The sequence below is a fragment of the Tamandua tetradactyla genome, chromosome 6, assembly GCF_023851605.1.
Source record: "Tamandua tetradactyla isolate mTamTet1 chromosome 6, mTamTet1.pri, whole genome shotgun sequence".
In the NCBI taxonomy this organism is placed as follows: domain Eukaryota; kingdom Metazoa; phylum Chordata; class Mammalia; order Pilosa; family Myrmecophagidae; genus Tamandua; species Tamandua tetradactyla.
This window is the reverse complement of record NC_135332.1, coordinates 168401744-168419625: the sequence shown is the minus strand read 5'-3', so window position 1 is coordinate 168419625 and position 17882 is coordinate 168401744. Positions and strand designations below refer to the sequence as shown.

The 17882-nt window shown below is 34.0% G+C and overlaps 1 protein-coding gene across 3 annotated transcripts in view; it reads right to left on the bottom strand.

Annotated features, from left to right (window-relative positions):
• Positions 1–4814: 4814 nt before the first annotated feature.
• Positions 4815–17882, bottom strand: part of FAM91A1 (family with sequence similarity 91 member A1) — a 54737-nt gene continuing 41669 nt past the window's right edge. For all 3 annotated transcript variants that reach the window (XM_077167595.1, XM_077167597.1, XM_077167598.1), the window contains 6 exons: positions 16924–16996; positions 14787–14936; positions 9917–10021; positions 9365–9488; positions 8000–8069; positions 4815–6823 (listed from right to left, as the gene is read on the bottom strand). In XM_077167595.1, coding sequence (XP_077023710.1) covers positions 6638–6823; positions 8000–8069; positions 9365–9488; positions 9917–10021; positions 14787–14936; positions 16924–16996 — 708 coding nt within the window. In that variant the 3' untranslated portion in view covers positions 4815–6637. The remainder of the gene's footprint in view (positions 6824–7999; positions 8070–9364; positions 9489–9916; positions 10022–14786; positions 14937–16923; positions 16997–17882) is intronic.

The following is a 17882-nucleotide window of genomic DNA, read 5'->3' as shown; positions in this document are numbered from 1 at the left end:
TTTCTTAAACAAACCACAACAAATTACTCAATACCTAGTGCCACATCATAGCACCACCCAGAACTTTCACCTTCCCCCAGTCTGGTCACAAGGGTACACCCAAAATGGAAAAAAAACAAATACAAATCCAGATCCCGGCTCCTCTTCTAGAAATCTCGTCCACAGGTCCCAGCAGGCAGGAGAGTGGAAGGAAAGGGACTGCCTGAGGAGTCTACAAGTCTGGTCATCTCAGCAATGTACTACAAAAGAACTACTAATAAGTGAGTTTGGCTAGGTTGCAGGATACAAGGTCAATATACAAAAGTCAATCATATTCCTATAATCCAACAACGAGCAAATTCAATTTGAAATTTAAAAAATATTTCCAATACACAAAAATGAAGTACTTAAGCATATACTTGCCAAAATTACAAACCACTGATGAAAGAAATCAAAACACTGGAGAAACACTTAAGATGTCAATTCTTCCCAATTTGATGATGATCAAATTGATAAAAGTCCCAGCAAGCTTATGTGTAGCTAGTGACAGGCTGATTTTAAAATTTATGTGAAAAGGTCCAAGAAAATATAGCCAAAATCAACTTTGAAAAGAACAATGTTGGAGGAATTTGACACCATGTGGTATTAGAGAAACAACAGTCACGTTGCATAATGAAGCTTAGAGCCCAGAAATAGACCTACACAAGTAGTGTTATCTGATCTTATCAAACAACTTTAATGAAGTATAATTTAAACATTATAAAATTCACTTGTTTTAACTGTACAACTTGATGATTTTTCATAAATTTAGAATTGTGCAACCACCACCACAATCCTATTCTAGGACATTTCCATCACACCCTAGTCTCACTCCCAGGTAGTCACTAATTTACTCTGATAAAGATATAAAGGTAATTAATTTTTTTATTTTTATCCAGAAGTGGTATGTAACAACTGGATGTCCATATGCAAAATAATGAACCTCAACACACATCTCACACCTTATACAAATTAACTAAAAATGGATCAAAGACCTAAATGTAAAACATAATACCACAAAACATTCAGAATAACCCATTGGAAAACTGCATGGCCTTGGGTTTAATGAGGTTTTAGATACCGTGAAATTCATAAAAGAAGAAAATAATAAACTTGACTTTATTAAGAACTTTTGCTATATAATAAAACACTGTTAAGAGAATGAAAACACAAGCCATGACTGGAAGAAAATATCTGCAAATATATATCTGATAAAGACTTGAATCCAGAGTATATAATGACCTCTTAAAACTCAACAATGAAACAACCCAATTAAAGAAAACAATGCACAAAAGGTCTGGACATTTCACTAAAGAAGATACATGGACAACAAGCATACGAAAAGATGCTCAACATCATCTGTCATTAGGGAAATGAAAATTTTTAACCACAAAGAGATACCACTATAAATCATTAAGAATTATTGAAAAAACAACATTGTCACAGAGTAAGAACTCAATAAATGGGAACCAAAATTACTTTTTCCAATGGTTTGGCATTCCATTCACAAATGAAAGTTATGATGTATGATTCCTTAAATAGTTGACATTTACCAATAAATAATCGTTACTGGAAAAAAAACAAGCAACAAAAATGAATTGCTAAGAAAACAAACAAAAATATCTGACATTACCAAATGCTCAGGAGGAGGTTGGAGCAACAGGAACTCTCAACTCTCAAAATGGTAGTTACTTTGGAAGACAGCTTGGCGGTTTTCTATAGTTAAACATACACTTACCAAAAGACCCAGAAATGCTACTCCTAAGTATTTACTGAAGCAAACTGAAATTTATGCTCACATTAAAAATCTGTACATAAATATTTATAGCAGCTTTATTCATAACCATCCCAAACTGGACAATATTATAAAGATGTCCCTTAATAAGTGAATGGATATACAATAAAGTCAGCAACAAAAAGGAACAAGCTGTTTGATTTAAACAATATGGATGAATTTTAAATGCATTTTGCTAGGTAAAAGAAGCCCAGACCCAAAAAACTAAATTGTTTGATTCAGTCATTGATAGAACATTATGCAAAAAGGAAAACTATAGGGATGGAAAATATGAAAGTCGTTGCCAGAACACGGGGGAGGGAGGGGCTCTACAGGGAAATTTTTGGGGTGACAGAATTGATCACCATAGTACTGGACTCATGTTATACATTTGTCAAAATCCAAAGTGAACTTCATTGCATGGAAAAAATCATCCAGGATGTCGGAGTGACATCTATTTATTCCCCAGAGGGAATAAATCTAACTATATTATAAATGTATGACATAACTTCGATGAAGGGAGTGGGAAGGGGAGGAACTAACCTATATTACTATAGATTGGATACAATTAAAGATAAAAAAAAATAGCTAAACACTGTACTTTTAAGTGGTCAGCTTGTTTCTTCTATAGAGGTATGACTTAGCAATTTGAAACCACTTCATACACATACAGACAAACATACTATAGTTGAATAAATAAGTAAACAAAGTGTGTATAAAAGGAGCCAGGTTTCTCATTGCCAAAGAAACAAGTTACAAATAAGCAAAGGGGGACAGGTAGAATGAACCTTGTGTGCTGGGTCAGTCACCATAAAGGCAGGTTTAGCTTTATATACAGACAGATACAGAAATGATTATAGGTGTGTGTGTGTGTGTGTGTGTATAGGTTAGTATAAATAACATTCCTCCGAGAAGTAGTGAAACTCTAGTATCAATGAGCATAATCAATACCCAGATCCTTGTTTCTAAATAGCATTCTCCAATAAAAGCAAGCAGGTTGGCCCATTAGGCTGTCTGTTATGTGTAACATGTAAACTCTCTCTTTGAAAAGAAAAAAAGAAAAAAAAGAAAGAAAGCAGGCTCCTTGGAGAATGGCTGATCCTAGGGCTAGGGCCAGGAAAACACTCTTAGTGGCAGAAAGTAAGAAAATGCTTTTTAAAAAAATTATAAATAAAGATGAGGACATATCAAAAGGACAGGAACCAAACTGAGAGCTCCCAGTGGCCAAAGTTGGAATAATCTGCACAACAAAATAAACAGTAGTAGATTATAACCCAAACAACAAAATAAATAGCCATGAGCCCATACTAATTCAAATATCAAATGAATGAATGAATAAACGGGAGTAAGGGACAAATTTTCTTTAAAGAATAATTCTAAATAATATATGTAGATACTGCCTCCTCTAAGAGGTAGAGCTTAACTTCCATCCTTCACTTCCAAAGAAAAAAAGAAAAATACTAACTTTATAGTAGAGAAATCTAGCAGACACCTTCATTCCTTAACCAATGAAGGTACATCACCAGCAACACATACTGACACCATGTACCCCATGACAAGGTACACTGAAAAGGGCACAACACCTTTATAGTACCCTTCCTGATAAAGTACAGCCTCAATTTCATCAAGAAAAAAACACTAGATACACCCATATTGAGAAATCCTGCAAAATAACTGACTAGTATTCTTCAAAACTATCAAGGTCACAAAATACTGAGAAATTGTCCTAGATTGGAAAAGACTAAGGAGACACTAATAACTAAATGCAATATGGTACGGTGGACTGGATTTTGGAACAGAGAAAGGACATTAAGTAGAAAAACTAGTGAAAGCTAAATAAAGTATAATATTTAGTGAAAGTATTGTAACAATATAATTTCTTAGTTTTGACAAATGTGCCATAGTCTATATAAGACATTAACATCAGGGGAAGCTCAGTGAAGGGTATATATGAAATATCTCTGGACTATCTTTGCAAATTTTCTGTAACCTAAAATTATTCAAAAATTAAAAGGTAATTCAAAATGTTTTTAAAAGTATAGGGAAGTCACAGAACTGAAAGAATGGTACTTAAAATTAAGAAAGGGACTTACAGAAGATTATACACATTTTGGCAGTTAACTTGATCAACACCACAGTTTATTTGTAAACATGTTATATGTGTCAATAATCAAATTGACAATACTTTTATACATTTCATTGTATATTTTTAACATCATACCAGAAAACAATCCACTGTACTCAGTTATAGTTTTGGTACTTAATAATTTTTAAATACAAATATTTGAAACACTGAACATAAAACAGAAACATAAATGGCAAAGGAAACTAAAAACAGTAAATAAAAGAAACCACCATCACCCCAAAAAACAAATATAAACTCATCCGGTTACATATTTTTAAAGACTATATCCAGGAAATAAGATGACCCTACCTTCAAAAATGTAACACGAAGTTGTATTTCTCTAGACCCACTTAAAAGTAAAATTATACCATACTAACTTCCATGTCCTTCTTGATGCTTATTCTACCTTCTCTTGGTTTCTAAGGAATATGTGCCACAGTTTAAGCCAAATGAAATCACTTCAAACATTTGCAAAAAAAAAAAAAAAAATTAGACAAAAATCATTTAATGAATCTTCTTTGGCAAATAAAGTCTATATTTTAAATTTACCTTTTCATTGAATAGGATCAACACTTTAAAGATGTAAGAGTTGCATCTTTACATGAGTTAGTGTATAAATGAAATAAAGCGAAGTATGGATAGCAGCATTTCACATTTTACAAACAGCTGTAAATATACAGATTCTCTCCTTAAGAATATGAGTGGTCTTCAGCTGGGAATGAGACGTTTGATCTTTCCTCATTCACACAAGAAACCAGAATTTACCACATATTTTTTAGTACTTTCCTTAAAATTCATGATCATTATCAGGTTCTATTTGTTCCTCCTTTATGTTTCAAAGGAAATATGCAGCAAATTACTCTCATATTTTACGTTTTAAATTAACCATCAACTGGGTTCACTGCCAACAACCACAAATATTCAATTCTTTATTAGTGTACTTGTCAATCCAGTAAGGTTGGATTAATACATGAATAAATAAAATAACTACAACTAATTCAAACAAAGAGAATGAAAATGAGATTAAAGAATCCTGATCAAATGAAGTACTTACAACTTTCAATTGAAAGACTGTAAAAGTTACACATACACCTAATAGCACTAGGAATGTACATCAATTATTGGAAAAATAAATGAATGTTTCACAGCCATAGAAATTATTTTAATATTAATATGTACTTTTCCTTTTATAGACAAACATTTGTAACATATACTTGGTTTCTACCTCATATAAGACTAAGTAAAAAACTAAACATTACTGCATTTACCCCAAACACAGCACTGACTGTGCCACAGGCAACGTGGTCCAAAACACTCAATTCTATAGATAGGCCATGGTATTAAATGTATGGTTATATTAATAGGTTTAAGAAAGGCAAATATTTTCAGAAACATGTTAAATACACAAATAGTTCTAAAAATAACAAAAAAGTATCAGAAAAATGTTTGGGTTATAACATTCTCAAATTTTCTAAAGGTTTAAGTATTTTCCATGTATGTTGTTTGACCAGTTAATTAGGTTACAGTTTTAATTTAGTAACCGTTTACCCTCTAGAGAAACTAAATTATAACATTGCACAAACTTTCTAAGGAATATAACTTTAAAAATCTAAAAAGCAACTCCAATTATTCTAATTAACATTTGAGATACTAAAAGAATCAATGACTCAAGAACTACTTTGAAATTATTCAATTTTTCTTTATCATTTATTTCTCCAAACTATTCACATAAATTTAAGATTCAGAATGCTTAAGAATATGTCTTCAAAGCAGGCTTATCAATAGAGTGTTTTGATCAGAAGACATAGCCTTAATGCTTCTAAAATGTAATCCTAACTTAAAATCACAATCCTTGGTTTGAAAACATCAAATTCAATTTTAAAACAATTCACTGGAGCAACTACTAAACAAAAAATAAAATTAGGGTGAAAAATGTTCAGCAGCCACAGATAACCGGGTGGAAAAAAATTCTATTTTCCCATAAAGACTCTATGAAAATATAAAGTCCAAAGTGAGTGACAACCAAAGTCCACATATAAACATTGTTTAAAAGTAGAATGCTTTCCAAAGCTTCTTATGAGATGTAAATGAATTGTTACAGTCTGAATTAACACCTTATAAATCAAGGTTAAGTTATATATGACTATGCTGATTTACATACTTTCATCAATGTTCAACTGATTTACATAATTTACAGACATCCACAGGAATACTTAATGCCCCATCATATCATCTCTCATTACTGGATGTTTATTGTTTTTACAATTTTGCTACTTTCAGTATCAAGAAGCCTTTTTAGAGGAAGAGTTTCATCTCTTCCCATGATCCCCTAAAGTATAGGTAACAAAATATAAAATTAAATAAGATTTATGTTCGATAAACTAACATATAAAATTACAATTGCAATATTCATAGTGACTGCATATAAACATAACAGTCATCATAAAGCCTATAAAGTATATCCTCAGTTTTATAAAAGAAATGCAGATTGTCTCAAGGTAAAAAATACAGTGCTGACTGCTAAAAAGCTCTTTGTTGCATTAGGACATGCAATAATGAGCAAAACTTCGGAAAACATTAACATGTTCCCCAAACTTTCAACATCATTTAAGCATGAAATGCACTGCAGCAGCAGGATGCTTTTTAGAGGCTGGCACTATAAAGCTAACACTAAGAAAGAAAAAAGGCAGAACATGTGAGCAACAAATGGCGTAACCAAATTATTGCAAATGGAGATTAGCAATAAGAAGGGAGGAAGGTGACCGTCCGCTCCATTCTGATAAGATGCCATCTTTAAATATTAAGTTCTTTGCAGGAAGTGGAACTCCCATATCGACATAAGATGACTGTGAAAGCAAACTGGAAAAACTGGTCTCGGTATGAATGTCCAGCACTGAAGCACCTTCCTAAGTGATAAAGAAACAAGAGAAATATTCAAAACTTTATCAAAACCACTAAAATAACTAATGAAAAATATGGCCCCTGATTATCTGAGAAACTACACTTTTCCCTACATGTCCTATTTTGGTTAAGAAATAAATTTAGATAGTCCCACATTTGAGACCAAAGAACTAGAAAAGGGTTGTTGTTTTTTCATGAAATTATGAAACCGGCTTCAATAATGGATAACAGAGCCATTTCTAACCTTTTAGAAACGGTGTTATGTTTCTGCCAGCTCCTGCTCTACATTCAACTCGATTCAGGGTTTTTGAAGTACAAGGTACTACAGAAGCTGCAAAGGTCAACCTCATGAGGACAAAATAATCAAGGACAGATAGTAATATAGGTAAAAATGACTAATACAAGACAGACTGTGACAAATGCTTTGAAACAAATAGAAATTAATAGGCTATGAGATATGGAATAAAGAAAACTTAATTCTTAGAAGACTGGACCTGTCTCAGGAGACAACATGAGACAACCTCTAAAACCTACATTACTTTGAGAAACAAAAAAATTCATCTTTTCCCAAGGCTCTCAGATTTTTAAATATGTAGCACAGACCTCTCTCCACAAGTCCATACTCATACTGGTTAACCATCCACCAATCTGACATTCCTCCCTGGATGAATGAAACTAAACTCCAGAATATTGGTATCATAATGTTAGATGGGATATTCTGGATAGAAATATTTCATTCTAAAACTTTATCTATAAATCAAATCTAGAGCATTCTTGCTTTCCTTGGGTGGGAGGAAAAGATAAAAGGTACATATCACTGGCCTTTACTACCACAACAGACAACACTCTCCTGCAGTGGAGAATCATTGTTTATAAATGCAAGTGGATGATACTTGAGACCCACCACCTAGCATGGAGTGTAGTCCACAGCTGATGCTTAACACACTTCTGTCGAATGCACAATTGGCACAGAACAAATAGCCCAGGCCTCAGACTCAGAAGACCTAGCCAGTGAAATCATGTGCAAGTTAATCAACTTCTTTGAATCTCAGAATCTTCATTTATAAAATGAAGATAATGCTTATTCCATGTCTAGCTATTCTAGAGACTCAACAGCAAACATGGGCAAGTTTTGTATACTATAAAGCATTATATAAATACCTTTGCATTTGTTTTGTTACCTGGAATGAGTGAACAAAATTAAGAACTTGCAGGGAGAGTTTTCTACTGGAATGTAAGAGGTTTTGAAGGCTAAAAAAAAAAGGGAAAATGTTAAAAATAAATAACAAAAGAATATCTTACAACAGTTTAATGTTTGCAATTTAAATATTATGTTTGTGTACATATCCTGCTAAATCATATTTAAAAAACTGAAAAACAATTCCAATGCTTCTGGTCAATGAAATTTCTGCATGCTTTAGTAAGAGTAGGGGGCAACAATGCATAAAACAGGCCATTTTGAAATGAAACATTCCATATATAGCCAAAACACAAATGTTATTGTTTTTATTTTAAAAAGTTAAACTATTAGCAGATATGATAAACATTAATGAAAGACAACTTTTCAAATGAAGATCTGAGTATTTTGAGGAATGGCAACTAGCATACAAATTTCAAATATCCAATGTAATTGTTTAAAAAAACAACCTGATACATCTGATTTAACACACATTATCCTACCTAATTTTTTTTCAAATATGCTAACTGTCAACAATTACAGAGTTACTCTTTAAAACTTAATATTTCCACTTTTCAAAAAGTGCTTATGTATGTATTTTCAGAGGATAGTTGTTAAAATTATTTGTCGACTTTGTACTTTCAATTTTCTGATATAAGATATACTAAGTCAATTAAATGAATTGTTTGTTTATACAGCTTTGTTTTCTTAAATAAAATTAAGCCATAGATGGCAATATCACTCTTCCATAACACCCCCAATGAAAACTGGATCCAATGATATTTCTTGCTAACCCAGAAAACTGCAAAACATTTACACATTGCATCTTCTTAGCAGCCCCTCTCAATGGACCAGAGTTGTCATGAGACAAAACCTACATGTCTCCTCTGGTAAAGATGGGTATGTTCATTTCATGAAATGTGCAAAGTGAAGAAAACTCGGAAAGTTAGGCATAATTCCACCATAGGAGACAATTACCATTAACATAGGTGTGTATATGTTAAGATGAATGTACACAGGAGAAATTTTCTATAGACAGTTATATCTTTTAAAACTAGGATCATACTCTACATAAACATGCCCATTTCACCACATCCTTGCCAAAATTCAGGTAACTAATAAATCTAATTAAATTAACCAAAACATGTACCCAAAACACTCATATGTCCCACTTTCTGTTCTACTGAAGTTTAATTTTGAAAAATATGGCAAAAACCATAAACTTAAGATTTTTATTCAATCAGCAAATATATACAGAGCAGCTACTATGTTTGTGCCTGAAATATAAGAAAGTAGAACATAGTAAACTATTTATTGAGAGTTTTAAAATCCAGCAGATGAAAAAATGACAATGAACATAAACTCTCACCTGTCTTTTCTGCAAAGGCCATGTGTAGCAATTTTCGTACAAACTTTCCGGTTCAATTCAGAACTAAACAGTGGAATTCCAAAGCACAGTTCAAGAGGAACCCAATCTCCCTCTATTGTGGCAACTACAAAAGGATAAATTAACTTATTTTTCAAATCACACATATATTTTATATTACTGAACAGGGTTTCTTAACCTGATGTCTAGATTCCTCTTGGCCTAGTGAAATCCACCAATGGATTTAGCTCGATGGGGGGTAGGGTGGGGGGAGGGAGGCTTAGAGGGGTCAGTGAAACTCTGAAACAGGATAAAACATTTCTTTTTAGTAAGTACTAAAGTGTCTGAGGAGAAAGTACACAGATTTCATCAGATGTTCAAAGGGATTTTTTGTCCAAAAAAGCGTATTACAAACCATGTACAAGGTGAGAGAATGAACTAAATTATTTAACACAGGAATAGTGAAATGTCATTATTTTCAGACCATATTTTTATAAACCTTTAATTACTATTATGGATATATAAAGTTTCCTCAAATAATTTTTAAAACCTTACCAGAGTTCTGCTTTGTTGTTGTATCCACAGTTGCTTCTTCAATGACCATTTCGAATGACTCTGTGCTTCCATTTACATCTGAGCCAGAAGCCAAATCAGGTTCTCCTTACAATTCAGAAGACATATACAGTATTAGGATTCCTGTAGCTGGCATAAATTGTCAATAAGCCAATCCAAACATAAAGACAACTTCAGGCAATTATAAAGATAACAGAAAAAAAAATCAACAGGCTTTTCAGAAAGTTAAGTACAGAATTACCATATGGGCTGGGCAATTCACTTCTGGGTATATACCCAAAAGAATTGAAAGCAGGGACTCAAACAGGTATTTGCACACCAGTGTTCATAGTAACACTGTTCACAAAAAGATGGAAGCAACCCAAGTATCCATCAACAGATGAAAGGATAAACAAAATGTGGTCTACACATATGATGGCATATTTAGCCATAAAAAAGAATGAAGTTCTGATAACATGTGACAACATGGATGAATCTTGAAGATATCACATTAAGTGAAATAAGCCAGATATAAAAGGACAAATACTGTATAATCTCACTGATATGAAATAATTAGAACAAACAAATTCATAGTCAAAAACTAGAATACAGGTTACCAGGGGCCAGGATGGGAGTAGGGAATGGGGAATTAATTGGCACAGAGCTTGTTTGGTAATGCATGACAGTAATATGTAGCACAATACTGTGAATGTAATCAACAACAGCATATTTGTAAGTGGCTAAAGGGGAAATTTTAGGTTCTATGTATGTTACTAGAATAAAAATTTTTAACATCAACACAGGTAATTTGGGCAGAGAATGAAAAAGTATTTGCAAAGTCTCCTTGGGGGCCTGGAGAGAAAGGAGGAAATATTATACTTCCCTGTCTGGGGAATTCCTTATATTCTCACGAGAAATGGAACAACCAATTTAATTGGCTGAGTCCTTGATCTTGGGGTTCATCCCTATGAAACTTATTCCTACAAAGGAGAAGGTAAATCTACTTATTATTATCATGCCTAATAGTCAACCCCAGAGAACTTTTTCTGTGGCTCAGATGTCATCTCTCTTTAAGCCAACTTGGCAAGTAAACTCCCCCAATACATGCAACATAATTCTCAGGGGTGTAAATCTCCCTGGCAACATAGAACAGGATCCTGGGATGAGCCAGGACCCGGCATCATGGGACTGTAAAAGCTTCTTGACCAACAGGGCAAAGAGAGAAATGAGACAAAATAAAGTTTTAGTGGCTCAGAGATTTTAAACAGGGTCCAGAGGATATCCTGGAGATTATTCCTATGTATTATACAGATATTCCTTTTTAGTTTATGGTATACTGGAGTGGCTAGAGGGAAGTACCTGAAACTGCAGGGAAGTACCTGAAACTGCTGAACTATATTCCAGTAGCCTTGATTCTGGAAGATGACTGTATAACTACATAGCTTTTACAATGTGACTGTATGATTGTGAAAACTTTGTATCTGATGCTCCTTTTATCCAGGGTATGGGCAGATGAGTTAAAAAAAAAAAAGGCTAAAAAATAAATAAATAATGGGGGCTGTGGTAGTGAGATTTAGTTGTCAACTTGGCCAGGTGAAAGCATCTAGTTCTGTTGCTGTGGACACGAGTCAATGGTACATGAACCTCATCTGCTGCCAATTACATCTGCAATCAGCTAGGAGGCAGCCCTGCTGCAATGAGTGTAACTGGCTGGTGCTTAAAAGAAAGAGCACAACGCAGCACAGCCCAAACAGCTCAGCATACCTCATCTCAGCACTCAAGCTCAGCCCAGGCCTTTGGAGATGCAGAAAGGAATCACCCTGGGGAAAGTTGTTGGAACCCAGAGGCCTGGAGAGAAGACCAGCAGAGATCGCCCTGTGCCTTCCCACGTAAGAAAGAACCTCAGATGAAAGTTAGCTGCCTTTCCTCTGAAGAACTAATGAAATAAATCCCCTTTTATTAAAAGCCAATCCATCTCTGGTGTGTTGCATTCTGCAGCTAGCAAACTAGAAGGGGGGGGGGGTGTGAGTAGCAAAAAAAATTGGGTAGATAGAAATACTAGGGGTCAATGAGTGGGAGGTAAGGTATATGGGATATATGAGGTCTTTTTTATTTCTTTTCATTTATTTTTTCTGGAGTGTTGCAAATATTTCTAAAAACGATCCTTGTGATGAATACACAACTATGTGATGACATTGTGAGCCATTGATTGTATACTTTAGACGGACTGTTTGTGTGTGAATAAAAGTATTTTAAAAAAAACAACAAAGGACTATACAACACCATGAACCCTAATGTAAACTATACACTATGTAAACTATGTAAACATAGTTTATGTTAATAGCATGATATATTATTTTGCCAATGTTAACAAAGTTACCACACTAATACAAATGGTTACTAATAAGGAAACTGTGTATAAGGGAGGATGATATATAGGAACTCTGTATTTTCTTCGTGCTTTTTCTGTAAACTTACAACTACTTTAATAAATTTTTTTTATATCAGTTGGCTTTGGCCACTAATGGTCCTCAACTGGGGGCAATATTTGGCAATGTCTAGAGACATGTTTGATCATCAAGTGTGGGGGAGAGGGATATCATTGGTATCTAGGGTTGCTAACATCCTACAATAACCAGGACAGCTTCCCGCAACAAAGAATTACCTAGCTCAAAATGTTAAATAATGAAAATGAAAACCTCTGGACTAATAAATCAAAATTCAAAGGATAGAACACAGATTTTTACTTAGGTCATTACTAAAGTCCTTTAGCTTCTGATCAAGTCACTGCTATGTATCTTCCAAACTGCTGTTCCTGTGGAAATCTGCACAGTCTCATTCCAGCATTCCTCTTCAAAATTTTTTTAACTTCTATTTTTCAGCACATTAGAGCCTCCCTACTTCTCTACTTTCATCTTTGACAACAAATCCTTTCTTCTGAACAAGATAAGCTACTCTGTTTCCTAAATTTCCTATGCTGAAAAGCTGACACCCTCCAAAACATAACAACCATCTTTAGTCTAGCTAGCTCCTCAGTTTTCAAAACTCAGTTCAAATTTTTTGTTCTTTAGGGGTCTTCTCCTGATTGTTCAAGTGGGCTGAGACAGGCTTTCTCTGGCCTACTTTAGTACTTCAAGTGAACCCCTATCACTGTCTTTTCACACTGTCCTCTGGGGCCAATTCACTTGTTCGTCTACCCTACTAAAGTTAGATGGAGTCTAACTAATTTAAATATCCCCAGCACTTAAATAGGTGGACATGTTTGTTAAGTGTGAAAGCCCTCTTACCTGGGAAATGTCCTAGCAATATCTGACAGTCAATTGTTGAAGGCTATCTGTGCTGGCTTGAAAGGATTATGTGCCCTAGAAAAGCCATGTTTTAATCCTAATTCATCTTGTGGAGACAGTCATTTCTTTTAAACCCTATTCAGCACTGCATGACGGAAACTTGAAAAGATTATCTCCATGAAGGTATGAATCCACCCATTCCAGGTGGGTCTTGATTACTTTACTGGAATCCTTTTACAGAAGAAGCATTTTGGAGAAAACCAGAGGATGAGGAGAGAGACGCACAGCCACGAGGCCGAGAGTCCACCAGTCAGAGACCTTTGGAGATGAAGGAAAACACCCCCAGGAGAGCTTCATAAAATAAGAAGCCTGAAGAGACAACTAGTAGACATTATCATGTTCACCATGTGCCTTTCCAGTTGAGAAACCCTGAAGTTATTCATAAGCCTTTCTTGAGGGAAGGTAACCTCTTGTTGGTGCCTTAATTTGGACATTTCTATATTCTAGCTTTAATTTGGACAATTTCACAGTCTTGGAACTGTTGTAAACTTGAAACTTATTAAATTCCCCCCCCCCCTTTTTTTTTTTTTTTAATAAAAAGCCATTCCATTTCTGGTATTTTGCATTCTGGCAACTAGCAAATTAGAACACTACCCAACTCCTCCAGCCAAAAGTAAAAGGACCAGGAGTGGATTTAACTCATAGGAAGCCAATCCAATCCACTGAATAGCTAACAATCATATTTTCTCAGGATTTCAAAATAAGAGAAACTCAAGGAATATGGTCAGTGTGAAACATTTGACATGAAAGGTCTCCTAGAATCAAGGACCAGAGCTGGTACCATGGAAGGCACAGTCACATAAAGTCAACCATGCCAGAGCAGAAACATCTGGCAGGCATGAGAAAATGGTTTGAAAATTAACTTTTCACATGAAAAATAAAGGAGTACCTAAGGAAAAGTAGTGTCATCAACATGCAGGATAAGTTGAAGACAGAAAGAGGGTAAAAGAAGTCAGGGAAGCTAAGCAGGAAATGGCTGCAATAATACATGTAAGGTGTCAAGTCACAGACTTGGCAGTTACAAAGGAAAAAAAAAAGAAAAGAGGGATAGAAATGGATATGACATTTCAAATAAAAAACTCATAGAATTTAGAAACTTACTGGCCATAGTGGAAAAAGAAGATGAAAGAGCCAAAGATAAGATTTTAGGTATGTGTAACTGAGAGAATGGTACCTTTGACAGAACTAGAAAGATTGAAACAGGAAAATTATTCATTCTACTTTGGAAGATTTTTTATAAAGAGACTCCATGTTTCAAACCCTCACCGCATAAAGTTTAAGGCCTATAAATATGGATAATAAAGAGACAAAATCAAATGATTATTCTGGAGTCCAACCCTGAGGCATCATTTCTCTAATTTTGCACTTAGTATTTTCTCCATTTGAACAACCAGTATTTGTAAACTGATGCTAAGAATATTTTCTTATTCTTCAACAGGAAAAGAAACATTAAGTATAAAATAATCAAAACTGTGTTAAACTCGAAACATATTATCTTAATCCATAGAATTCAACTACTGGCTAACCTCTCTCATCGGAGGCATCACTGAGTTTTCTGTTTCCAAGTTGACTAGAAGCATTCAACATGGTGATATATCCACAGAAATGCTGCAAATCCACTTTGTTCCTTAACATTTGCAATGCTTTATGAACAGCCATATTGACACGAGTAAACTCTAAGAACAAAGAGTTAATATTACATTAAAGTGAATGGTTTTATAGCTGAACACCAAAAACTTAAATATACTTTTACTAAACAATTCTCAGAACTATTTTGATACTTGATCTCTAGCAAGATTCACTCAAATGAAGAAAAAGCTGTGAATGCAAAAGAATATGCTGTACATATATAACATATTTACAGTCTTCAGGAGGCACTTGTCTATCAGAATAAATTATCTGTTTTTATGTAAGCAAACAGGGCCTGTCAGTGGCCTTCTCTTTGTGGTTCTATTCTGTCTCAAGTACTTACTTTGTGGCCTTCTACCAGGAAATGTATTAAATACACAATTTTTTTACATTTCAGAAAAGCCAATACCTATTGAAACTAAAGCTAATAATGTACTTGCAACTGTATTTATAATTATTTATTAGATTTCAGATCAAGTTCTCATAAATGTGTGAAATCAAAAATGAGAAAGATGTCCCATATCCAAACATGAAGGTAGCTCCTTTTTATAACTCACATACTAATCTCCCCCCAAGGAAAGGAATCTACTAAGATTTTATAAACTTTAAGATCCTGTTGTCATTATCTTGTATCTCTAGGTTGACGATTATTTTTTCCACAGAATTTAAATGGCAAGACTTCATTTCAGAGGAACACTCATTTTTGCATGAGGCTACTCTTTGGAAGAGAAAACTCTATGGGACACATTTATTCACAATGGGCAGAAGGACCTTAAATTCCAATATGAGGCTTTTGCAGGCTAGCCATGTGAAAAAGGAAAAAGATATTTATAAAATTCTCCTTCCTTTTTTCTACTTTGGGGGAGGAAGGACATTAGCGGCTAACGTTTTAGAAGAACAATAAGTTCTTTGATGAATTAATATAAGTTAAGTTACTCAAACAATTCACTGCTCTCTAGAATCCATGTAATATGGTCATAAAAACCAGAAAAATAGATTACAGTATAGCAGTTTCACATGGTGTAGGAAACAGAAGTGCTATAAAAATATACAAAAGCTTCTGAACATATATGATTCTTAATATTCCAACAGTGGAAAGGTCTCTTTCATATTAGGCCAAAGGAAAAACAAATTTGCTTCTAACAAAAGTCATCTGAGCATCCTTCATCTGATATAGTTTAGTTTCCATCCAATTCTAAGAACTAGTTCAGTGGAATAATTTCGACTGCCATGTGAGAGACCAGGGTTTGATTCCAGGCCCATGCACTCAAAACAAACAAAAAAAATGGTGCTGCAATAACAGGATATTCACAAAGGAAAAGAATGAAATGTGACCCCTACTGCCAGCATACAACAAAAGAAGAAGAGATAAATATATTAAACAGAGCTTTCCCTCCTCAATTGTAGCTCAAAACCTTGTGTCAATTTAAATGTATTCAAATTGGCAAAAGTTTCATTAATTTAACAGCAAAAGTAAATGTTGCATCAGGAAATAGATGCAAATGGTCTGTCAACTGTATAGTATACAAATGTTCATTCACATCCATTTCTAAACTATTTTTAAAAAGACTAAAAATTAAAATATGAACCATTAAAATTCTAGTAGCAGTTTATACATAGTTACTGTGCACATTTTACAGTAACTAAGCTGTAAAATGATACTGAAAACTTGCTCTGAATGCATTGAAAAGAAGCCAAAAAAAAAGTACAGTACATAATATTGGGAAAATCAACTTTCTTATCACAAAATTGTTCCTCTGACTTGTCTTCTCCCTCCAATCCCCAAATAAACAAACAATTAAAGGAAACATACAGATAGACCAGTAGTCTTTCAAAGGTCCTAAATGGGTCTTGTCATTCTATCAGTTCCTTACAGAAAAAAGCACATGACCATTTGCTAATACTCCTTGATACCAGGAAGCTAGGACACTAAAAGTTAATTTTAAAAATTTACTTCTTGTTATGTGTGCCACCAAATTGTTGACATGATTAATAATAAAGAAATAAAAAAGATAGAATTGAAACATATGGTACCTCCTTGTAGTTCAGTTTCATCAAATGGAAATGGTATATGAACAATTTCTCCTATTCCATGCAAACCATGTCCCTAAACATAAAGAAACGAAAGTTGGTAAAAGAAGCCAATATTTCCAGTAACTGATATTCAAGCAATTAGAGTGTGATATTCAAACAATTAGATATTCAAACTGATATTCAAACAACTTGATGATACATTCCACTTAAATACTTCATCAAAATGCTTTCAACAATTCTCTATTTTCCTATAGCAAGCAAAAAGAATCTTATGTATATATTAATCTATAAGGTAATTTCTCAAATTGGGTCATGGGCTAATAGAAAAAATAAAAAAAGAAGTGGTTGATTTTAACAGGTAAATCACATGTTAGTCAAGCAAAGAATTAAGTCCCAGTGCACTCACATAATCACACAAGGGTCAGCTGTATTTCAAACAGAGAAAAATGATGCAAGAACCCCTATAATCATATGAGAAACCAAAACTCAAAACCTTGCACTGAAATGACGTAAATACAGTGACTTGCAGCAACATAATTACAAATAACTGGAAACAATGAAAATGCCAATCAATGGGGGACTCAAATAAATTATGTTACATATTTTTTAATGCAGCTGCCAAAAACAAAGAGGAAACCAACTGAATTGGAAAGATTACCAACCATTAAGTGGAAAACCTTGGGTCACATCAGTATGTAAATTGTTTGCATGTACATAAAGAAACTCTAGAAAGAAGCCACAGAAACTAATTAAAATAAAAGTGGTTCTCTGATTGGAAAAGAGAGGGGCAGTGGAACTGGACAGACAGAATTAGAAGGGGAGTGATACTCATACACTTCTCTGTACACCCATAACGCTTTATTTTTTTAACATGTGAATGTATTACTTACTCAAAAATTAAATTAAAAAGAGTCCACCCACCTGCTCCCACATTACAAATAATTTCGTTTCATCCATCA